Source organism: Aquila chrysaetos, chromosome 3, assembly GCF_900496995.4.
Source record: "Aquila chrysaetos chrysaetos chromosome 3, bAquChr1.4, whole genome shotgun sequence".
NCBI lineage: Eukaryota > Metazoa > Chordata > Aves > Accipitriformes > Accipitridae > Aquila > Aquila chrysaetos.
The window spans coordinates 19,645,219-19,670,568 of record NC_044006.1 but is presented as its reverse complement, the minus strand read 5'-3'; the positions used below and the strand labels follow the sequence as shown (position 1 = coordinate 19,670,568).

The 25,350-nt window shown below is 46.2% G+C and overlaps 1 protein-coding gene across 2 annotated transcripts in view; it reads right to left on the bottom strand.

The window, feature by feature from the left end:
- Positions 1–8,685: 8,685 nt before the first annotated feature.
- Positions 8,686–25,350, bottom strand: part of EEPD1 (endonuclease/exonuclease/phosphatase family domain containing 1) — a 66,360-nt gene continuing 49,695 nt past the window's right edge. For both annotated transcript variants that reach the window (XM_030008543.2, XM_030008542.2), the window contains 5 exons: positions 19,651–19,761; positions 16,353–16,487; positions 14,942–15,074; positions 9,297–9,491; positions 8,686–9,188 (listed from right to left, as the gene is read on the bottom strand). In XM_030008543.2, the coding sequence (XP_029864403.1) occupies positions 8,989–9,188; positions 9,297–9,491; positions 14,942–15,074; positions 16,353–16,487; positions 19,651–19,761 (774 nt within the window). In that variant the 3' untranslated portion in view covers positions 8,686–8,988. The remainder of the gene's footprint in view (positions 9,189–9,296; positions 9,492–14,941; positions 15,075–16,352; positions 16,488–19,650; positions 19,762–25,350) is intronic.

Below are 25,350 nucleotides of genomic sequence, written 5' to 3'. Positions count from 1 at the left end.
ATGATGCCAATGATGGTGACAGGCTTTCCTAGCAGTCTGGCTCAGTTGCTTTGCTGTGTATCCATGTCTCGCTACTTCTACGTTACTCCTATACAGAAACCTGGTCAACATTGGAAAAGCCTCCCCGTTTCACCAGACCAATTTTAAAAGGCATTTTATACAACTTTTACAAATAAAGATAAATGAAAGAATGAGAGACTAGAGTACTGAAGTGTTACATTGTGTTGTGTGAGAGTGTTACTCTCTTTCAACGGCATTGGCTCTACAGCTAGCTGGACATGCCAAGATGTGCATGGAAGAGATGGGCTTTCTGATGCAGTTTGAAAAACACCACTTGGGGTTGGAGTCATGAAGGCTCTGCTGAAGTCTTACATCGGATACAGCTCCCTCTGCTCTGTCAGAAGGCCTGGCTGCTCATGAGGAAATTACACACCCTCCCTTTTTCTAGGACACAGTCTGAGGCATCATCAGAGCCATTTTGCTGCGATGCATTTCTTAGTGCCATCCATGCGGGAAATGGCAACTCCAAATGCTCCGCTTTAACACTTTGATCCAGCCCCCCTCTTCCCTGCTGCTTCATTTCAGGGCTCTTTGTCCCCTCTCACATTATAAAATGTGCTCGCTTATCTCCAGGGAGTCCTGTCATCTCCTTATGGTTCAGCTCCCTCACATGTAAGTAAGGATAACAGTAAAGGGTTGTGGGTTCTTTTTAATGGAAATACTTTAAAAGTCATTAGCTGATCTGCCTTGCAAGATAGCTAAATATTATTGCATTACATTCCCCTTCCCTTGCTAGCCAGTTTGGAAAACTCAGCCTGAAATCTTCCCCCCTCTGCAGGCTCCCAAATCACCACTCTTCTCCCTCACCTAGTGCATCTTAGATACCCCTTCTACAGCGTCAGCAGCGTGAAACACAATGCTTGAGCTTTGCTGGGCAGGTATATTTCAGTACTGAATAAACTTCACATTTGTTACAGGTGATCTGCAGGACTACTGCAACTCTGAAATCCTTTTTCTGGCACTCGAGTGCCAGGCTTGTGAAGCTGGATGCCCTGCAAGCAGCTTCAGGAGCAACTCGAGCACCAAGGGTCTCAGTGATGCTCCTGCCTGTCTGGCAAGGCAGGAAAGCTGGAAATCATTTATGCTGGAAACCAGGATGGAAGTCTGACAACACACGAGTCGGGGTGGAAGTTGAGAGAGGCACTGTCTAAGGCAAGAGAATAGCAAAAGGAAACAGCTGGAACAATTGGGTTTTTTTAGAGAAGCGTGCATTTAAAAGTGTCTTAATAATTTTCATAATATATTAGCACCAAATTAAGAAGTTCTTTGAGTTTTTTTCAGTATGCAGTTTAAAATGAGATTGTGTGTCTTTAATAATAAAGAGGGGAAAATCTATTTTGGCTTCGCTGAACAATTATGGACTTTTCACAAATGAAAGTCTATATTAGATTAAAACCAGAAAAATCTGGATATTGAATTTTAAACCCATTCATTTACATTGATTCAATAATAAAAAGACGCCATCAGGATTACCCTTCAAGGCACAGCCATACCCTTCCTATTAAAGTTGTCTGAATTCACTTCTCATGGTGCTGCTGAGATATTTTGTATCTCGCCCCCTCTGAGACACTTTATGCCCCTTTTGCTGAAGTGTCTATGGACATGCAGGGCAAAGTACAGCATTATTTCAGCTCTTTAGATAACGAGGAAACCAAGGCTGAAGTTAGAACTACGCTGGCCACCATACGGAGCAGGAAAGAACATGGAGGGAGACCACACAGCCAGGGCAAGTGAGCAGGACTGGGGTGGATAGAAAGGGTTCTGAAGAGAAAAAAAATGCGTAAGAAAATTCGGCAGTGGGAGAAACACAACCGGTGACACAGGAGCAGCTGGCTCCAGGCCACAGTGCTCCTCTCACGCCACAGGGTCAGAGCAGGGTGGATGCCTCCCCGCAGGGACCCTCTCCGCTGGCCTGTGCGATGCTATGGGGGGCTTCAGAGGAGAAATGGAGGGCACATGCCAACACCAGCCCCCCTGCACAGCTAGTCTAATAGAGCAGAGCTGGGCTCACTTCCATGCCCTGTCCCAGCAGCGCCCCAAAAACTGTGCTTGGAGGGTTTCATGTATATACATTAGGGCCCAATTTCTGTCTCAGGCCACATCCCAAACAAGAGACCAGTCAGGCTGTCTCCTCCAGCTTACTTGCTTATTTCTCCTGCTTGGATTTTGTCCTGGTCTGTAACACTCATCCTTCAGGCTTTATTTAATCCCAGTCCTTCACCTTCCTTTTTATCTTAAGAATACGTTCACTACCACATCATCCATCTCTAAGCCTAGAAAGTAAGTCACTTCCACCCACTAAAAAAAATCCATACATGATCTACGAGTCACCCTCCTCTCCTTCTTCTCCCCCCAGCAATATTTTAAAGCTGAGGTCCCCTGTATTTTTGACCTTTCTTTACAGCTTTCAGAAAAGAAGCTCTTCCAGGTTTGGGCAAGATTTGTTACCAGACACACAGGACCATGTGGAGAAGCCTCCAGCTGTGATTCACTTCTCCATCTGCTCTCCTACCTCCATCCTTCCTCCTTTCCCAGCCCCTCTCTGCCCCACACTCCTCTGGCTCCCAGCATCCTTGCTCAGACATTTCTCCACCCTTCTGCTTAGGACCCTCCATGTTGCACCTATGTCCTAGACACGTGTCACTTCAGGGAGCCCCCGTGCCGTTCCTGCCTGTCCGTTGGCATGCTCCCGCTATCCCCCCGCTCCCTGTCTGTTTGCAATCTCTCACACATCCCCCCCCCCCCCCCCCCCCCCCCCAAATCTTTGAGGCTCCTTCATGGGTCCTCAACTGTCCCAAGAGCAAAAGAAACATTTTTCCTTCTGTTGTGAAGTGAAAAAATGTGGTTAAGCGTAGCTCTGGTCACACCTTCCTGATCCAGAACCCTGCCTGTTACATTGCTACCTTCCTGCTGCAAACAGAAAGGAGCAATGGCAAGTCCCCAGCCTGGTCGGACAGGCTTATTTCTAAGGATAAAGCAAAGCACTGTGCTACAAGCAGGTGTACTACTCTCTCCATCCCAGAGGTGACAGACAGAGAAAAGCACGGTGTGTATCAGCTGACCAGTATTGCCACCCTTTGGGTCTCCATATGCCTCCATACAACCCCCTGCCCCCAGCACAGGGCAGAAGGCAGGGAGGAAACCTAGCACAAGTGCTTCTCCTCTGGCACCTTCCCGACCCAAGGGAGCACTTGGGTGGATGAGGACAGGGTGAAAAGTCCCTTTAAAGCAGCTGGGGAAACCTCACATGCAAAGGGGAAGAGTAGCATGACCACAAAACTACTAGGAAAATGAATAATAGTCCTACAGTTGAAAGAATCAGCTAAGATTCCCCCAAACGAGAGTATGCAAGAGTACCGAGGTGCCCAGCCAGGCACATGCTGTGAGTGATCTTCGTGGGTGCAGGCTGATAGCCTCGAGCAATAAAAGAAGGGGGACATAAAGTAACCACCCAGCTGCAATGCAGCCCTTCTTGTCTGCCAGCGTGCCAAGGGATGAAGGAGGTGTGAAGGGATGGTCTGGAGAAGGAAGAGCTTCCTTGAAGGCCGCTGCCTACAAACTGGTGGGAAAACGCTCTGAGAGCTTAGTGCTGGTGCTCCTTGGGTCACCTCTTCACAGAAAGTTTGAGCAATATTGCAGTTCAGGTCGGTGCACATTCCATTTTATTTTCTTTTTAAACAAGGCCCCCTGTGCTTTCACATAGCTGATAAAAAGACACCTTTGGGTGTCCCTCAGGCTGGGAACATCTCATCATGCAGGGTTACGAGATGGCCAGCAGGATGGGTCATCAAAGGGCCACCCAGCCACATATTTCCTAAGTGTACATGTAACCCATGGGTACTCTGGACTAAGCCCTTCTAGCTACTTTGATTCTACGCAAGAGCTTTTTTACTTCCAGATATGGAGGTAAAGATTACTTAAAAACCTAAAAAAACCCAACCAAACAAAAAGACTTTTGTTATCTTATGTTATAACCTGATGAGAAAAGGGTCTGCTTGGAATGTGCATGTTTCTTTATATTATATACTGTCCTATATACATGTGGCCTCCCATAAGAGGCACCTGATCACAGAGTTGCAGCCTCCTGACATTACTTACAACCAAAGCAGTAACCGGCAGCAGCAAACACGTTGCTGGGAACAGCGAAAGGTTTGTAGCAACACCTCCGCAAAGGGTGCCTGCCATTCCCTCGTACAAGGTATGTTCTCAGTCACTCCAAAGTTACAAGCTGTTAAACCTTATTATCTCCCAAAGTGCTTTAAGGGCAGGGAGGAAACCCAACCCAAACCCACGGGAATGAGCAGAGGAGCCAGGCAGCGGCACAAGCCGCGGTAAGCGGCCAAGGGCTCCATCTGCAATTGCGGTCACGTCCTGCTCTGCGGGATGTGGGACACAGTCCAGAAGCCCTGAGCGGCAACAGCGAGAGCTGTGCAGCCTGCTGGCAAAGTGCTTCAGTCATGCCCCGAGAGCGGCAGGTTCACAAAGAGTGGCTGCTGCACCTCTTCGGAGGATGAAAAAAGCTGCTGCAGGCTACTTTTCCCACTAGAGCCCTGCTTCGCAGTCAACGTGACTCCTTGCACGGGAGAGAACTTTGCGTTTTGCTTTGGAAAAACAAACACAAGCCTCCTAAGAAGTTTTTCCCATCTAGAAACTCTGTATGAAAAGTGTGAAATCCGGAAAGTCAAAGGCCAGGAAATGTCTGCGTGGCTTTGCCTTGCTTCCTGCAGCTGAGGAAGAGCCTGTAACCTAAATATGGGACATTTCCACCCAATTTCTGAGTGCTTATGACCTGAAGTGCCCCCAGGGAACAGTAGCTGCTGCTCCAGCAGCTCAGCTTCCCATTGCGTCCAGTTCCTGCCCATGGCCAGGCTGCTGCTTCAAGGCACCAGTTCTAAAATCAAGAATCAACTCATTTTCAAAAGGAGGCTTTTAGATGTCTGGGAAAACCTTGAAATCCTCTGGGCTGACCCTTTTATCTCGTTTTCTAGGAACACTGAGCCCTGATCCCCGCAAGGGCTCACGAGTGCCAAGACCAAGGCTAGTTACCTTGTGTGATCAAGCTTCCACTCCTACTGCACCAGGATTCATTCAACCCACTGCTGCCATGACCTGGTTCTGGTTCTTAGAAGTTCATTTCCAGGACAGTTATTTAATTGTGTTTGCTCCTCAGAGGTTTTTAGCAGCTCTTCAAATTATTGCTCCTGTATTGCAACTCCTTTTTTTAGACGGTTCGCAGCACTGCTTGGTGCAACGACACTGCAAAGCCAAGTGACCAAATGGACATTCGCCAAATAAATCCTCCTAAAAAGCACACAGGGCACAGCAGAGCCTTTGCCCTGAAGCAAACAGGTCAGAGCAAATAGGAAAGGAGAATAATTTGGCTGTGAATATTTTAAAAGCCTTTACCATGGGGAGCAAAGAGGAGAGGCCAAACACCAGACGTGGCCCTCTCAGCCTCGGCAAGCAGGGCACTGCTTTAAGCTTTTATTCCAGCAGGTGCTAAAAGGTAAAAACTCAACTTGAAAACTCATCCGTGCCCCACCAGGAAGGAGGACAGAGCTCCCCTACAGAAGCCACCGCTGCAGGTCCTCACCAGCCACAGCCACCACAGGGACCGTGGGCTGCGCATCAGCTGCCACCATGTCACCTGGCCAGGGGAGGTCCAAGGCTGGCATGTGTCAGGAGGAGGGAAGAGGCAGCACTTCGTTGTAAGAAAGCAGCCAGGCTTCACGTGCAGCGGGCAGGGAAGAGCTCCACCACCCTTTGCTGTGCACTGGTGAGCTGAATCGCCTTCCAGAAGCGACTATTCTTAAGAAAAAATAAACCTGGACCAAACCAGTCTGTAGCTGTTAGTGATGTTACTTATGAAGCAGGACCCACACTCCCAAAATTTGGGCTGCTGAGGGGAGCCCAAAACGTGCAAGGTGTAGAGCCTGTATTAGGCCTTTTGCAAGAAAGGCTCACTGTTTCTGTGCTGCCTCCCTTGGCACTGCCAGGGCAATACAGCTACAGAAAGCTGGACTAGCCTAGCTTCTACTATAAGCATCTTGAAATAAAATTGCTATTCAGGTTTGCTTCCGCAGTCACAGGAGGAAGCCAGCCACCACTTCAGCTTCTGAAGCACCATAACATGACAAATGCTCTTGGGAACTCCAAAATCCATCAGACTCACAACCACCTCATCATCCTCCAAGGGTGTCACACACAAAAAGCAAAGCAAACTTTTTAAAACCAGTGAAACCATCAAGACATGCTGTTTCCCAACGTGAAGTAACCAAGCACATACCTCGTACTGATGCTTCATGCAAGGCAGAGATACCTGTAAGTATCAAACTCCTCTATCCTCCTTCCTCTGATCCTGTAGGACCCATCTTACTCCAAGGCATCTTTCTATTCACTAAATAATCATCTTTCCAGAGCTCCCCATTTCCTCCCAGCAGGCTGGGCTGAGCAACCTCTGGGCTACACACCAGCCTCATTAACCTTCCCTACAACTCACACATGGGTTATGAGAGCAGCCCAGCTCATTTCCCCCACCGGCAGCCCATGCTAACAGGCAACTCATCCAAAGCAAGGGCCCCTCCTGCAACTGTGAGTGCTGCTCCTTACTGACCACCACCTGCACAGGAGACTGCAGGTACTTCTCTAGGCTTTGGTGCCTTGGCATTTATTTACACCTGCAGCAGGTTAAATGGGATCTGGCCCTTCTGAGTTTCATTTCTAGAGCTATGAAGTCACTTCAGCCTCCAAACATATTTGTAGCAGGGAAACACTACCAAACACTAGTTGGTACAAGAGAGTGAGTGTGTTCTTGGGAATTTTACTGCTGCTCACCTCATGTGGTATTCATTTGACTAAGGCAACTCTGTTGCATCCTCACCTGTATTTTGCAGTGGTCCAGTCAGAGTTGCTTGGGGTATCTGGGGCTGCTCAAATTAAGGCGGGGGGGGGGGGGGGGGGGGTAGCACAATCCTGCCTGGTGGAAAAGGACAAAGCAGCAGCATGGATCCAGAATGAAAGCTGGAGCCAAGCTCTCGTGCTGGCTTCTTTAATGACCAGGGACAAGTGCCTGGACCTCCCGTTTTCAAAAGGGAATGCTGATCACGTAAAGATAGATTTTTTGGTCTGATGCTCTGAACTCTTAGTCATTCACCTAACCTCTTGAAATGTCAGTGAAACCTCCCTCAGTCTGAGAGTCACACCCAGACTATTCCACCTTCCTCCAGGTTTAGTTTTGTGTATAGTCAGAAAAGCTGTTTGAAATATTCAACTGTGTGTGTTTGCATGTGAATTTATTCAGTTGTTGCTACCTGAAATGAGATGATTATTTCAGAATGTTAAAAGTAATGAAAATGCTACAAGAATATGATACTGTTTTGCTCTAAACCCCTCAGGTACAACATCTCCTTTGGTGTGGCACTGCTGTCAGGAGTAGTTTTCCCTTTATAGCCCAATAAGTCGTGCCAGAGAGCTCTCCTTTCCACTCAGCAGCAAAATGTGTGGTCATCTGCAGCCTGGAGCAGGTGGCGCTGGGCTAGCGGGCAGCTCAGCGCCTTTCACACTCAACCTATTTCTTTTGCAGATGCTGAATTGCTTTTTCCAGTCCTTAGATGTTTCCCTTCTAGGTCACTGTTTATTAATTGCTACTTGAAAAATTTTATGTAGGTGGCAAGTTTAATATTCCATCCCCGGCGCTGTTGTGGCAGCTTGCTGACTGAAGTCCTCCCAGGACGTGTACAGAAACAAACCTCCTGAGAAGCAGACCCCATCCCTGCCATATGCACGATGACCATACGCTGTATTCAGACTCCCTGTTGTGATGCCTGGACCAGGCTTATGCAGCAAAGCAGCTCAGGAAAGTGATGCGTAACTGCCTGGTCTTCCAGAAGGAGAAATTGAAAACCCCTAAAAAAGTCAAGGGGCAGAGGTTGGTGCAACACGTGTGTCAGCCTTTGCCGTGATCACATGAATGTGGGCTCGTCTATAGACCTTCCACCAATGTATGACCTATTTCTCCCTGATTTGGAGACCTGCTCAGAACACCCGACTCCTAGACAAAGATTCAGGGCTACATCTCCTCTTTGATGCCAGCTGCAGGGCCAGAGGACAAGGGCTGTTCCTGCAAGATCCCCAACTGGGAACAAAGCAAAGGGTATTGGAGAAGTAGATCAGGTTCTGCAGAGAGACAAGTCAGTGGTTTCCCAGCTCCTGAAGGCTAGTGTGCAGGAAAAAAACAACACTAAATGCTGCACGCCAAACAAAAAGCCAAAGCCAAGCTCCAGGAAGCCCTTCTGGAGCAAAATGCACCCTGCCAGGAGCATAAGGAGAGAGGAAGGGAAGGACATGAGGTGCCCACATCCACATGAGGCTGCGGAGGAACAGGGCCTCTCCAGGCTGAGCCAGAGGGACCACTCAGGCCTCATTTCGGGTCACGTAGGGACCAGCTCTGGCAGCTTTTGCGAGTGCTGAACGGCATTTGTGACTTGCCAAGAATTTCCACGGTGTCTCTCTTTTTGGGGCCTCTCTTATTCCCTCAATTTACAAGGAGGCAAAAGAAAATAACCATCACTCCCACCTCACCCTCACGGCAAAGCCCTGCTCGGCTGCGTTTTCACACAGATCCTGTACAGTATTAAAAGTACACTTTATTTTCTGTACAATTCTCATTCAAATCTCCAGGTGTGGAAATGTCCACTGTGTCCCCAGAAAAAAACTGCAGATTGCTCCGCTGCCGTGAGACACCCCACAACTGTCCAGGAGGGGCACAAAGTCAGGGCCACCAAAATCAAGTACTGATGCTTTCTAGGCGTGGGGAGGAGAGCGGGAAGGAGGGAGAGGGGGAGGCAGTCCTGCTCCACTGCTGAGCTGTGAGCGAACAGAGCCTTCGACTGCTCCCTGGGGAGCAGAAGAGGCACCCTCAAGTTCACGTCATCGTTCATGCTTAGCGTGGGAGTCGTTGCGTTCAACCATCACCCCGTTCCCGTTCCGTGTCACCTCCTTCCTGTTCCAGTCCTTTTCCACATAAAATTCAGCAAGCACGGGGCAGTGGTCCGAAGCCACCCCACCCCAGGACCAGTTATCGGGGATCCATGGGTTCGTAAGACCTTCTCGCACAACAGCCCAGTGGCCTGCATGAAAAAGAATCACAGAGAAAAAGATAAGTAATATTGCCCAAATTTGACACACGCCGCTAACCTAACTAAAGGTTATATGACCTCACTAAAAAGCAACTCTACCTGTGAAAACCTTTTTCAAGCTCCGACTGATCCAGATGTTATCCAGTGACTTGGACCCTTGTGGGTTCTTTGTGCTGATGTTGGTGAAGGTGCTGGAAGGGACCAGGTGATGGAACTTCTCCTTCCTCAGGATGTCGTGATCGTTGCTGTCCGGGGCCTGGTTAAAATCTCCAAGGATGATCACATCTTTTTCTCCTAGAAAACAGGAAAAATAGAAATGAATGGGAGGAATAGACATCCATCACTTAAGTACAAGAGGGAGAGAGGATAAATGGGACGAGGAAAAATACAAATACTGAGTAGCAAAGCTGACTTTACTCTGAACTCCTGAAAGAAATGCTGTTTAAAGCCTTTTTCACTGGCTATTTACTCATGGCCATTCTGTCATGACAATAAAAAACAGCCAGGACACATTTCATGTTTTTAAATATCATCTCATTTATATTGGCATGCTTTGCTTGCTATTCACTGATAGCGACAAACTCAAAGACAAGCAGTTCTGGTCTTAGAGGCTTTTAGAGATCTGTGACTTTGTAAGCTTATTTTTTTCTTTTTCTGCGAGAAACACATGTTGGCTTTAACTTGTCCTGACATTGTCTTTTTATAGATTTGCTCTAAGAGTCAAGGACAATTTTGTAAGGATCCCAGGAAGACACAGCCTTATGCTGGTATATACCAGAGTCCCAAAAGTGCAGTGCTTGTTCTAACCCTCTGCATTTACAAAATCCCAAGGAACAAGCCTGAGGAGCAGCCTGCAAGCCTGATGGCAGAAGATGAATTCACAAACCACATGGACACCGATTACAGCAGCTTTCCTTTGCGTGGCTGACTGAAGGGATACTGCTGAACTTGGGATGTCTTAGATTTTGTCTAGGGCTGAATTTTCAAAGAAACAAAGGGAATGACTTGAAATGCTCATTAAAAAAATCCTGTCTTCATGTGAATAGAAAATGACCTCAGTTACATTTTATTTCCAACCCTAATGAAGTGAAAAAAAAACCTCTGGACCCTAATTTCATATCCATGTGTGCTCTCCCAGCTCCACAGCTGCAGACAGAGACGTCCCAGCTGCGCACTGGGGTAACAGGACAACGCATATGTCCCAATGCCCATCTCAAACCACTGCCAGAAACGTCTGGTAAGACAAACTCAAGAATGCTGATAGCTAATCAGAGATGTTGCTGCCTTACAGCTTGGTACTGGCGAAGGAGGAAGATGCTAGAAGGAGGCAAAAATGCACCAAAAATTATCCCAAAGCTGACTTCAGAAAAGAGAACTACAAGAGTCTGTAAGCTTTTTCCTTCCTGGGATTGAAGCGTGGGAGGAGATGGGGTGGATGGACGGATTGCTCTACTATCCCTAGTGCTCACGAATAAACCTCCCGTTTGTGCTGTTGCTGCAGAGGTAGCTAGCCAGGAGAGGGAGCGCAAGTTCAACAACAAAATCTATTCCACTCCTGTCTTGCACCGCATGAGAAGATGAATTGGGAAAGGGCAGGAGAGCAGCGAGATAGATAGTGTACGACTTACAAATACTTCAAAACATGCTGCTTGCTAAGATGCAGAGGGGTGATGAAAAGATAGTGAAACATTTTGTGGTTTCTCTACCCTTTGCAAGTCACAGATAATATTGGAAAAGACATGAGGATTAAATATTATTCTATAAAGTGTTCATGACAGTGGCCTTTCCACCTTTAAAAGAAATAAAACCCCCAAATCTTAACCTGAGCTATTTTAAGCTCCATCAGAACCCAAAAGAAAAATCAGGGCTTGTCTAATGGGACGACAGCACTTTCTGGGAGCTGGCAGTTTTGCACGCATCTGATCGCAAAAACCCAAGACCACTCGCTTGTCAGGACCAGGAAGCCTGAAATGTGACCACCATCTCAGTCCTTCAGGACTAATGCTTGCTTAACGGCCCAGGGAGCACTTGGCTCCTTCCATGCTTTCAGCTCAGCTGTGTAAGTGGGGAAAGACCATTACAGAAACCACTGGAGCACATCCTTGGGGGCTGGAATCTTAACAGCAGTATCTTGATCCCGCACAAAATATATATTCTATTCTATTCTTAAAATACTTGCACTTCTTTTAGCAAATCCTCAAGCCTATTTCCCTTACATGAGAAATCTATGAAACAAACATACAAGTGAAAATTTTAACTGACTGCTCCATTCTGGACAGTTTAGAAATAGCAGAGGATAAAAGACCCAGCACCTGGACATGGAGGTAAGCAGTCAGCCTGAGGCAGGCCCAGGGAGGGAATCACTGTATTCTTCACCTGCTTAAACTTTTGCATGCAGAATAACTAAGCATAAAATCATAATGCAGCGTAAAGTTGATAGACGGAATAGGCTGGGGCATGTCAAAGAAGCTGAAACCCAATTTGCCATTGGGGAGGAAAGGGATTGCTTCTGGTCCCCTCTCACAGGAGCTTCTGGGACTCCCCATGACTGTGTATGCAAAAGGGCAGGCAACCCTGCGCTAAGCAGGAAAAGCAGGTAATGCCAATTTTCTAGATAACCGCCAACTTCATTTCCCCTTGTCCTGGCTCACTCTCAGCCCTGCTCCTGCATCTGCCAGCTCCTGTGATAGCAAAGCCATGCACAGCAGCACAGCAGTTTCATGTCTTGTCTGCCTCCCGAGACCCCGACGGACCTCAAGTAGCAGGAGGGAAGGAAGCAAACCTGCCTGGATCTTCCTGGGTGCATGACTGCACCTAATCAGTCGCACCTGGGTCCCTCAGCAGAGGCAGGGAGCAGAGCCACCACACAGCAGCTGCAGCTCTCAGGGGTCTCATGGGTCAGCCCTAACTGCTCTTGGCCAAACTTAGCAAAAGGTCCAGAAGAATTCATGCCCTTGCCCAGAACAAGGGATGATAACTGATCAAAAACTGCAGTCACAATGTCCACAGTTACAATCAGATGGGGGGAAAAAAAGAAAATGGAGATAATGCCACTGGTGCTGTGATGTGATTTTCCTCTTTTGGATGAGACAAGAGTTTGAGACTGGCAGGACTCACGCCTCCACCTCCTCCTCCTCCTCCTCGGGACTGGGCAGCCCAGCCCAGAGGCTCCTCAGCTAATGCGATCCGGTCCTCCTCCTCCCGCAGGACACATCAGCAAGCACTCCCTCACCAACCCAGCTTTTGCTGCAAAGGTCCCTTCACAGACTACACCGTCCCACAAGGACGCAGAGCCTCTGTCTGGTGGGACGCAGTGGCAGACATCCTCTGGCAGACAGGCATATCTCCCATTACCTCTCAGGTGTGCTCCCACGCTATCGCGTTGAGACCCATTGGGCTCAAAGCAACCCTGCCCTTGTCAATAGAGAACTCTTTAGGTGAGGAAAAAGTCCAGTCTGTTTGCAAACGCATCTACAAATTCACTGAAGCACCAGCAACTTTTAGCAGTGTCTGTGGGTGGCTCTCAGCCAGCAAAGCAAAGCACTGCCTTAAATCAGCCCTGTGTCGCAGTAGCTGAGCACCGGTGTGCCAACACAATCAGCTGAGGGACTTTCGGTGCCTGCAGAAAGTCTGCAGTGTTGAAATGTGCTTTCCTGCAGGAACTGGGAAACCCTCCTTTGCTTCGTGGCAGTCCAAAGAGACACCTGTAGGATGCTCTCCCTGATTTCCACACGTCCCGAATGAGTCCCCTCTGAATTAAACAGACCCTTAAAGCCCCACATAATTCCTGGAGAGAGTGAGAAGCAGGTGATGAGAAGGATGTGATGGTACACGGGCTGCTAAAAGGCTCCCTATCTCCTCTTGAAGGTCTTCTAAGCCTAGTGCCTGATGCATGGGTAACCCGTGGAATACAGCCAAGCCAGATGGGAGAAGATGACTAAGCCAACACCCTGGTCCCTAGGTCCAAGCGCTACCAGTACACCCAACGCAGCATCTGTGTGCCACCCATGCTCGTCACACTAAAGATGGAACAGGTGGAGTGCTTGAAAGAAGGCAGAAGGGCTGCTGCAGAGAGTTAGCTATGAGCAGCCAACAGCCACCACATCTTTCCAGTACTGCCGAAAGGGAAAGAAAGGGGAAAAAAGGAACCAGGACCCACTGGTCTGATGGGAGAAATATAGGGATACTACTGCTCTGCATTACAGGAGACTGTGGACAGTAACCAAATTCCCTCAGACGCACATGTGCCCCTTCATAAGAATGAAAGATAACAGAGTGTCTGTTAGGAAAATGGGAGCAGAAACGCCAATTTACTGCAGTACCCACAGAAAAATCAGTCTTTATTACCCATATTTTATGGATTGATTTGGAAGAAATTGAAGGATGGCAGTAATTTTAAGCATGGCATTGATTTTGGCAGGGTAATTCAGCACTTCAAAGTAACACGTGTGCACTACCATTTGTTTAAGAAACACGACCTGCATCCCACAAGTTTGGAGGAATCTGAATCTCTTCTTTTGTGAAAGACTAAGCCAAGAACAAGCATGCTCCGGTAACGTGCCTACCATATGAAAATAAAAACATGAAATAAAGAAAAGCCCTAACACTGACAGTCTAAATTTAGATGCAGCGGAAATGCAACTCCGTTGATTTCGGAAGAGCTACACATTTATCTGTGTCTCAGTTCAGCCTTCAGCGATTAAACAAACAATCCTTTTGTTTACTTCCATCCTTTCCAATTTCAAGGTATGTGGACAAATACTTAAATCAGTAGCACTTAAAAATAGCTCTAAGTTCCTGCATCTCAAAAGGAAAAACAACAGAACACGCATAAAACCTGCAAATACCTCTTGTGTTATACAAGAGGGATATTAATGCTTCCAAGTGACCAACCTTGTGAAACTGGGCCAAGCTGAAAATCATCACACATATAACCTTGTAACCCTTTTGCATCTTTGTTAAGCAGCAAATGAAGGGCTAGATTTTTCCATTCCTATAACAAAATCAGCAACATTTAGAACCTGAAATGTGCTGTTCTGCTTTGCAGGAAATTGAATTTAATTTGCAAGCTTCAAAGAAAGAAGCAAATTCTCAGAAATGAGGTAAAGAAATTCAGCTAGCTATTACATTGCTCAAGTTCAGGTCTGAATTCTGGTGTCCCTCATCCTGGTGTAAACCCAGAGCGGCTTATTTGAAAGCAACACAATTATCCTGCATATTACACCCAGGTACCAAAGCAGGATTTGGTTGCTGGTCTCTTTTCTCATTAGCAGCCATCTCCTGATTTGCACTGGGTTTTCCAAAGTGCTTCCAATTATGCAAAAGTAAATATATAGAATCTCTTTATTTTGAAAAAAGCCATTAAGCTTTGTTCTGATATGATGTAGGTGTCATTTCCACAAAGCACTTAAAATAGGGTCTTTTTTTTTTTTGTGGCTGAACTTGCTTTTACACTAGCATAAAATCAGAAGGAACTTCATTTGAAAAAATGGTGTCAAAGCCAGTAGAAGCCCCTGTGCTGTTTGTGTTAATTAGGAGAGACTATGAGACAATGAGCAGGGGAAAAGCACATTTGCCATGCTATGGATCACTCAAATTCAAATACCAGTAACGACAATGCGAAGCTGATGAGGATATTTGTGAAACCTGAACTGAGACAGATTTTATTATCTTTTTTAAATTCCTTTTGATTAGATAAGATGACCAGTGTGCACGTGATAGCTGGCAGGAAAAAAACGCCGTACCTTTCAGAGTCTCCTGCAAAGTCTGTGCAAAGGCTGCCAGTTTGTGGCTGTTGTGGTTCTTCCCGGTATTCTCTCCTGCTGAGGGTGACAAGGCCAGATGAAGGTTAACCAGCGTTAGATCATTCATCCCAACCTGAGGGAGGAAGGAGGAGAAATCAATGCCATGCAGAGAGGGCACAGAAGGTCACAAAGCAAAACCACATGCCTGTTCCCAGTACTTTCGCTAGTAGGTCTGGGTGACTAGGACTCACTTCACTATGTGTGTGGTGTGTTTTGGTTGGTCTTGGTTTTGGGAGGAAGAGGGGGAAGACATTTTGCAGCTCTGTTTGCAATAACCTGAAACCCTTTCAGTTCTGGGGAAACTGGTTTGCATAAGCAAACAGCTTCTTTCCACCATGGTTGCAGAAAGACGCTGCCTGCTTATGAAAATCAGTTTATGCAAAATCAGTTGTTAATAAGCTACAAATAACATTGTGGTCATTACATGGGCTAATTATGACTCTTGTGATTAGCTCTGGCCCATCACAGAGACTAACCAAGAAACTTAATGTACCTTGAAAGGGGCTGCTGGCTCCCTGCAATCTTCTGCTTACCTTCTGGGACTCACTTTGTCATGTGGCACAAGTAATACTTGCTCCTAATATTGACCTGTTTACATTATTAATGAATTAATATTAATTATCAATAATAATTACTTTATCTATAATTATTTTATTAATGCTTCTCTCAAAGCATTACCAGAGATGTCGAGTTCCCCAAACTGGACCCCTTCATCACAGCCTGTGCGGAGAAGGGGGCTGTATGCTCACTCAAGCACATGTACGAGAACAGTTTCCAAAATGCATGATTGTTCTTTGAGATGGGTTCAGCCTAGTGAAAAAGCTTTAAAATGGAAACTCTGCGGTATGTCAGCAACATGTGAGATCAGCCAGAGTCTCTCAGGAGTGCTGTGCCTTCTATGTTTATATATATCCATTTTGACTACACTTACCCATCTCCATTCACAATGTGTGGCAGTAACAAGAATCACAGTCCTGTGGCTGGCTGCTGCTGGATATGCACCTCGTTCTTGCTGTGTTAATTTAGTAAAAACAGAACAAGGTGACTGGTGACTTCTGTCACTCTCTCAGTGGCTGTGGATGCTACCAAAGATCCACCGACCCTCATGAGCCTGAATGCTGCCTTGCAGCAGGGTTTGCTCCCACAGGACCACGGGAAAGGACTGACTCTGGTGATCTGTCATATGTATTAAGGCCCCCTAAGCACCTTTCTATAATCAAGCCATGAGAGAGTGCTGAAGTGATGAGATGGGTTATAACCTCATGCAAATTTTTATGTTGGAAGACTGTGTCTCCTTCCGTCTTACCCAAATTTTTTTTAATAAAAGCTAAACTCTGCAAGGGACAGTTACCTTGAAATGTGCAAGATACGGGTGAGGATACGAGTGCTTCCCATTGCCATTAGTCTGTGCACTCTCCTGAGATGAGGCATCTTTCAGTTCAATGCCAGCTGTTGTATCCCAGAGGAAGCCGGAATATTCAAGTCCCTGGAATTAAAAAAAAGAGAAAAGCTAGTAGTAAGAAGGCAAAACCAAAACATTCTGCCCAAATGCAGCCCCCTAGATGAAACTTTCACCCAAAAGTTTCCGTACCACTGTTTCTGTTGGCAGTGGCGTACATCACTGCCAAAATATGCAGAGGCAGTGAAAGATGATGCAGGTTTATATCTGGGCCTGGCGCCTGCTGAAGGCAGGAAGCGCAACTCACTGTGCACAAGTGTAAAGGAGAAACAGCATCCTAGGCTATCGGTAGGACATAAAGAGAACGGTGAAAACACTTCTTTATCGCACCCTGGCCAAAACTCCCACCAGATGTGGGAGGAACCCTTCCTTATACAGGTGGAGCACGTTCAGGACAGCCGCGGGGGTGAAAGGTAAAGATGTCACCTCTTGTGCACGTGTTTGGGCTGATACAGTCCTCGCTTCCTCCTAGTCCAAGCAAGGCATTGGATTCTCCTGAGCATGGTCAATAATGAAGTAGTTTGTTACCCATAGGATTATTTGTCTAACCCTGAGCTCAGTACCTCGCGGTCTCACTCGGCGACTGCTAGGGCTTGCCATAGATGATGCTGCGCACAGTTGTTCCTTCTCCCCATGCCATACGCCATCTCACAGACTTCTGTCACCCGCAAGCTAAAAATATCTGGGCTTCTTCCGTCTCTTGGCATGAAATCTGGTCTAGACCTCTCAACCCTGTCAATCTTCTCTCTTCCAGCTCGAATGTTTCATGCTCAGCTCTTTGCTCTTTTCAGCTCTATTTCTATCACCCTGCATGGGTTTTTTTGATTACTTTGGGATGTGGAATTGGCATTTTCAGAAAGCTGCCTGCCCCAGTCACACCAGCAGCGGTATCTAATTCAAAGCCTGTCAGCCTCTCCTCCCATCACCCAGACACCGTTTTCCTTGGTATCATTCAAACCTGCTTCCCTTAGCAAATCGTAGTTAAATCCATTGCAAGGAAGAGTTTTTTCCATTTCAGCTGAAATAAACAAGTGTTATCTGCTCTGCTGACTTCCCATGAGCCTTGAAAGAAAGTCTTAAGGTTGGCTAAAATCCTTTGGTAGCTCCTTTAGGTAACTCACCTTTAAAATACTGACAAAATTATTCCACCAGTTGGAAATCTAAGGTCTGAAAACTGCTATAAGAAAAGATGTGGAAGAATAAAACTGCTGTCAACAGCTGTTCGCTATTTTTCCTGGCTCCAGATTTCACATTAACATGGTGGTCAAAAGTCATTGCTTGGTTGAAGGCCAAACACCAGGGACGTGTGGAAGCACAAGCCTGAAGCACCACCCACCATTTTGCATTATTTAGCCCTGTAGCGTGTCCTGAGACCAGCTTGTGCCAAAGATGCTATATACTCAGGGTGACACTGAGTTACTTCACTGTATTGCATTGGTGTACACAGTGTTCAAACCTGACGGAGTCATTAACTAACCCAAGGGGTAGAAGAGACTTTTTGGCTTAGTGGAGGGTTCTCCAGCACAGCCAGATTTCTGTTAAAGCAGCTAAAAGGAAGAGTCAGTAGGTAACATTTCTATTCTTAGCTTGGCCACAGACTTCTCCCATAATTTTGGGAACCATTCATCCTTACATCCCTACCAGTAAAACAAGGTAGACGGTGATTTTTACTTACTCAGCCCATAGTCAAAACTTTCATTGTTATCTTTGGAAATACAGCTCAAGAAAGAACTGACTCAAGACTCTGGATTTAACATAGAAACTCTGAGACAATTATTAATAATTCTTGGGAAAAAAGAAAAAGTGGAGGGAACAACTTCAACAGCTTTGCACAACTTTTAAAATTCAGCGTTTTAATGATCTGGCCTAACAAGAGATCCCAAAGGAAAACTCCAGCCAGGAATAAAAATGTCCTGAAAGGGATTTGCACTCTGCATCAGAATTAAGTGTGAACTGTGTTAAACATTGGACACATTCAGACCCTCCATCTCTATCTAGTGGTAGCTAGACTCCAATCCCTGTGCTGCTCAGGTGCTGGGTTTTGGTTTGGGGTTTGTGGTTTTTTTCCCTCATTCTTGGGTTTTACTCAGAAGGGCAATAAAAGGAGGTGCACCTCCCAAAACATCAGTCCAAAAACAGTGAACGGTGATGCAACCCAATTTGGAAAAGCCAAATTAAGGAAACATGGATTCTAAACAGTGTGATTATGGGATACAACTGCAGCCACATATTTAATAACGACAGTGCTCAGAAGAGATGAAGACAGCCCTATGTACGGCTAGGCACCATTCATTACATGACAGGTCTCAGTTCCTGCTTCTACCCCACAACAACATCCACGCTGCAATAACTGCATTATGAGAATGATCCCGTTCAGCAACAACAGGTTTGAGCCCGAGGAGGACCTTGCTCTGAAAACTCATTAGCGCCCTTAAAGGGAAAAAAGAGAGATTTCCCTTGGGAGAGACTGCTTTTGGGCACCGTTAGTGGTGTCCAGTCCAATGTAGCTATACCTTGAATACTGTCAAGGGTAGCAGGTGCAGCTGTCACCATCTTATAAATTAGTACCTCGCCGCAGTACATACATATATTCCCATGGCAGAAGATGCTGCAGGGAAAAGCACAGTGCAGCACAGTGCAGATTTCAGATGGAGTCCGCAGCATTTTAAACACCTGTGCAGAGCACTTTGGGGAACACACGAGACAAGCTCCTCTTCCAGCTGAGGATGGCAGGCTGCACAGCCCCTCTGCGGGGTCTTCACTTGCAAACCAGGAAAATGGGGAGCCCTTCTGAATGCCAGCCAGTGTGCTAGGGAACAAGCTCAGGTGACTAGCACAAAAAAATTCAGAAGTACTGCAGCCTGTCAGGGGCAAAACCAAGGACTCTTTCCTTGCCCTAATATGTAGCCTTTCTTCTATATTTCTATAGTGTTTTTATCCACCATACCCACCCCAAACACACACACCTTCCTCCTTACAAGTGTGCCACAGGCTGAGGAAAACAATTCTTCCAAAAAATCAATTGTACAGTCGAATTGAAAGCTATAGGAAGAGTCAGCTTAAAAAATAAGAGATACAAACCTTGCCAAAAACGATTTGCAAAATGTTTTGCCTTAAACATTCCAAATATGTCCTTGGTTAGAGGGGAAAAAAAAGCAAAGCCAAAGTTCAGACTTAGGGATTAATGTACCTTGTGTAGCTGGCCTGAAGGTTTTTCGGAAACAACACCCTTCCAACATCCTCTAGGGCCCTTCCACTTGCGGATGTTTGGCAGCGTCGGCTGGTTCAGCTCCATACAAAACTAGAGAGAGAGGAAAGGGATTAAAAAAAAAAAGATCAGCTTTGTAGGGTTTTAGAAAAATTGTAAAATAAAGCATGTAGCGAGGCATTGGTAAGAGACACCGTGGAGGACGGGCTGTGCTCTCTGCCCTCCCTGAAGGCACGCAAAGGAGGTGGTCTGGGCCACATCCCAGGCTGACTCACCCCTGACTGGACATTACTTGGAGAAAAATAAAAATTAAAATAACTCAGTGCAAATGCTGCGAGTAGAACGTTTCTCCCTCGGACTCTTTTTTTTTTTCCAAAGCTACTTGTTTGACTGAAAAGGAGTTTCCTCTGCGCCGCCTCCAAAGATGCTCACTGCACCATATCCCACCCCCCAAGGGGCTTCACGGACAGCTGCCGAATCCTCCTGGGGGGCAGGAAGCCCCCGTAGCATGGCTGACTCCACTCCAACACCAAGGCCACCGGCACAACGCAAGAGGGAGGGTATGGGCCAAGCTCAATAGCTGGCATTTTCGGGTTAAGGCTCCTCTGACTTTACGCCAGGGACACACGCTTGAGACTTCCCATGCACGAAGGGATCGGCTGCACACTTGCACACAGCATATCCTTCCGATGCTCCCCAGAGGCTTCCTGGACACTGCTGTACAGCCACAGCACTCGGACACCTTTATGTGTCCAAGCATACGGTCAGAGCTATAGAGGCTGTGCCCTAATGCCCAATAGATCAGGGATACTGTAACTGTGGACACCATGGAAAGCCCCCAAGTCCACCTGGCTAACATCTTGAGATTGAAATAAATAAATAAAAAAAAGTAAAAAAACCCCTCACCCTGAAAAATCTGGAATCTGAAAGCCCTTGATGCAGACAATATGGAATAATTTTTGCCAGGAGTTTCAAAATAAAGCTTAATAGGAGGAGCTACAGCCCTTTGCAAAGCTGATGTCAGATCCAGGCAGACTTGGGCTGGAGGCTGGCAGGGAGAGGAAGCAGCCCAACACCCTGGCCAGGCAGATGGGTCTGCATGCAGCAGCTCTGGCCGTGGGGAAAGGGGTTAATAAAAAGCAATCACTATGAAAGAGCAACAGGGACTTTCACTGCGCATCATTTAGTTATATCTGACACTGGAGAAACTGGGTTGAAACGCAGAGGTTTTCACAGTGAAAGAGTATCCTCCGACAAAATCTTGTATCCATAATGTCCCTCCAAATCAAGCAGCAATTTAACGAAGAAGGATTTTCAAGGCGAACAATAACCTCCTGTACATACTGACTCTTTGCAGTGGGACATGCCAGAGTTTGAAGAGCTACAGTGATAAACTGCAGGGATATAAGTGTTTCCTACGTGGGTATCAGCAAAACGGTGGGAGCGCTACTCATGCTTATTTTTTCTTTTGATTCAAAAATAAAAATCAAACCCTGCTCTTTCACTAACTGCCTTGTCTGCAAGTTCAGCATCCCGGAGGCTCAAGCTGTAAGCATCGATTTCTCAGATACACACAACCCAGCAACCCTTTTTTGCCTTGGAGGGCTGAGAGTCATTTTGGTTGCGCACCCAAAGTGAAAATGCTTGGCACACCTTTTAAAACAGTTTTCTGAAATGCAGAGATTGGCTGGGGCTTCTTATTCAAGATGCTGCATTAACATACTGCATTATTGTCCGTTATATACCTTCATGCAGCACTAGGGCTGGCCTGATTTATTAAACGAGGAGGCACACAGGGTGTTTGCATGGCCTGGGAACAGAGCTCTGCTCTCAGCTGATTGCCAGGTGCTACCCTAATAAACACAGTAAATCACAGCAGCAACAGTTACTCATTCCTGATGTCATTCTGGTGACTTTAAACAGTGTGAATTTGGTGAATGAGTTTTCTAACATTTAAACAGTTTAAATCAGCAAAAAAGAATTGCTGAAATTAGGAGTTCAACTGTAACCTGACAAAAGAGTTAACTTATCTCTGGGTTGCAGCTGCCTAGAAAGTCCAGCCAGCACAAAGTATACGACAGGACTGAATAAATCCTACAGCAACCATCACTTTATTAAAAAGAGCATCTGCAGTCAACTAGTTGGAATATTGTGTTCCCTCCAAATTGATTTTTTTTTTAAGGCCTTGATTTAACTTTGCTGAAACTAAAAGATGATAAATAAGATTACACGGTTTGTTCAGAAAAAGGCTGTCAGCCTGTTCTGGGTACGGTTGCAGCAACAGAGAACTTGGCCTACAGCAGCTGACTTTAATCTGTGCCCATTTTCCAGGGCTTACAGGCATACAGATTTTGAAGCTGTGACAGCATACTTGCTTAGGTCATGGTTTTTTACTGAAGTGAGAAGGGCATTTCTCAGATCATGTTGTTCTGCCACAAAACCCAACGTCAAACAACATTAAGCTTTCCCTCGTACAGTAAAAATACACAGGCAACTCCTAGCCCACATTGGGAATGAAAAAAATGCCTTTCCTCCTTTGCAAAACTCAGTTAGAGCTACACCAACCCCTTTCAGGAGCAGTTCTTCAAGTGGTAAAGAAGAATCAAAATTAAAATCTCAGTCAATCAGAACAACATTTTTTTTTCCAAAATCCTCCTAAGGAAAAAAGTTCTAGTTTTGTTTCTCTCTAGAGCCTTTCAGGCTGCACGGTTCCTGAAATTCAGTCAGCTTCTTCATTAAATCCTACACATACCGAGTCAAAACTCATGCACATACCGTAATACCAACAGCACCAGGGCTTATTTACAAGGATGCCCTGTATGACTCCTATGCTGCCGCGGTCTCTCTTCCAGCTGGGTACTGGTTTTTGTGGGACAGGCAGTGCTGCCAGGGAGCAGGAACAGAGCAGCACCAGGCTCCAGGCATGCTCTAGGCAAGGAGCAGCCTGTGCTCGAGAGGTCAACCCCCTTGTGCCAGGGACCTGCCCATTGCCCCCATTTGGCATGCAAAGTGCCAACAAGAGCCACCACCCCAGGAACTGGGACAAACCCCGTTGCCTTTGCTCATCAGCAACACGTTATTTTCCCAAGAAGGGAGGATCCAAAGATGTAATTGCTCTTTGTCCACTCTGATATGGAGCCAGTGCCTGTTGCTCCCAGCCCCTCCAGAAGCAGAGATGGGTGAAGGAATGAGCTTATGACTGACACTGGAAAAGAACAGTGGGCAGTTGGAAGAAGCTGGGGAAATGCACATTTGAGGAGGGACTGGAGACAGGAAGGCAAGGGGTCTTGGACTAATTTGGGAGCAGGAAGAAGAATATATGCTGGGCTGGCATGTGCTTGAGATTATAAGGGAGTTACAGACTCCCCAACACACCTACCTGCCTCCCAAAGACACTCCAAGCACTGCCAGTGAGAGCATCTAATTTGTGCATTAAGTTAAATCTCTTCCAGTGCAGTAACTGTGCACACTAGGAGAGCTGCCAGCAAGCACCCTACACTAGCCCATGAGCAGATCTCACCACCTCTTGTTCAGGACGCCCTGGTTAATCTTTGTTTTCTTTTAGGGTGCTATTTGTGCAGCTAGTCCCAAACCAGGCACAGCATGGTCATCTTTTCCAGAGGACAACACCACTCCATGCTGAACACCTTTGCCTCTCAAGTGTTACTCCTGTAATACCAGCACTGGGGACTGCACTGAGTCAGCAACCATCCTCGAGGTGAGCATCTTTTGCTCGAAAAGAGGGTGCACTGCTCCTAAACCCTGAGGAAACTAAACGTGACCCAGGAAAAGAATATCTTAGGGCTTAATAAATTACACATTTTTTATTAGCCACTGATTTCTCTTTGGAGGACACTTTCATTTCAGACCTGGAGTCAGAGCAGAGGCTGTAAGGAGGGCAAGGAGAGAAGGAACAGTGAGGAGGAGCTTCCAGGGTGAGCCTGTTGTTACGGCACGGTATGTCTCAGTGCAGTAACCATCGCTTGAACTTTAGAAAGGCACTCAAAGCAATTAACTGTCTGTTTTGGTTAATTACTACAGAAGCTTTCAGGCCAAAAGGGCACTGCAGTAAACAACAAAGCAAAGGTTATTTTGGTTCCCCTTAACCAAGAGGAGAGATGAGAGCTAGGGAATAAATATTCCATTTCTAAATGTCACATATACACAGTTCCTTTATTTTTAACAGGCACTAGAGGGAGCAGCTTTAATCAGTACCGGAGATGCATATGAAACTTCTATCAATTCCTTATCATTTCAGCTATGTTGAGGTGTCACACTAGTAAAGATTTGACATCATCATGGTGAAAGAGACTTGGAGTCTGAGTGTAGGAGCTGGCAAGAGTTGAAAAGGAGACCCTGACCAGCAAAAAAAGATGTTAAACTATATTATTAGGTCAAAATTCACCACCTTTTTTCAAATTATAGACCCTGGATAAATCTTGAAGTAGAAATCTGTACCTGTGCATGAAAAACTTAAGTCTTCCGGTAGTGGGCTCACTTTCCTGTTACTTTGGAGGGAGCTCTTACTAGTAGTTCATGGACCACAGGAATCTGCAGGTCATGGGCTGGAAAACACCAAGGTAAGGGCTGTTCTGTGCTACAGAGCATCTCCCAGTGATGGACTTGGTGTTTCAGGAAAGGGCGAACAGAAGAGCTCTAAGATACACCTTGTAAATTGTGTAGTGGCACTTGAGGAGAAGCCCCCCACCCTCTCCAATAGAAGTCCCATCCTGAAACATGATCTCATATATTTCTGATAGAAGATACAACAAAATTGACAGTAGCTTCATGAGACCATCTGGCACTGCTCTTTTTTAATCTATCCTTTGATATATGTATGCCTTCCCTGCTCCATCACTGGGTACTGTATAAGCTAAAAATCATGTTCCTGGAATTAATGTATTTAATGTTCATTAATTAAATGCACATTATCCTTTCTTTTCTTTATTCATCCGAGTAGACTACTTTTATTTCCAATTGAAAAAGCAGTCTCGAAGACCTGTAATCCTAATCCAATCTACCACGTACAGGAGACAGCTACAGTTGGTGCACCCTAATGAAGCCTGACCTAGAAAGCTGGGAGCAGAAAAGTTACAAACATTTCTGAGAACTTGAAATCAACACCTTTGGTGTTCAAGTTAAGCATCCTGATTTGACACCGATGCTCCAGAAGAAGAAGGGTGTTTCGTTAGATCATGTTTGTGAAGAGGAAGAGGCAGAGTTAGGGGGTGCAGAGATTTGTGGGTGTTGCGTTTCAGTGAACTGTCTATTGAGGTAGGGGTAAGGAAAGGTCGAAGGCTTCAGGACTGTTGTCCTGGTGCAGCCACACGTGGCAGCGCAAGACAAGTCAAGAGGGGATGCAAGATGAAGCAGGGCCAGGATGCTCGGCGCACTCCTGCAGCCAAGTAACACTGCATCCACTACCCACAGGCAGGAGCAACTAAGGAAGGGGACACAGAGGAACATCAGGCCTTTCGGTTACATCTGGATTCTTCTATAACCAAACGTAACAGCAGGGAAGGAAGCGTTATTATGGCTAACGCCTGAAACAGAGACTCAATGTTGGATCCCATTTCCCACTGACAACACTGTTGTCTCAGGCCTTCTCTGCTTGTTTGCCTTTCCCTCCAGTGTATCCCCTTCCTGTTTGCAAAAGTAGCCAAAAAATACACACACAAGAAA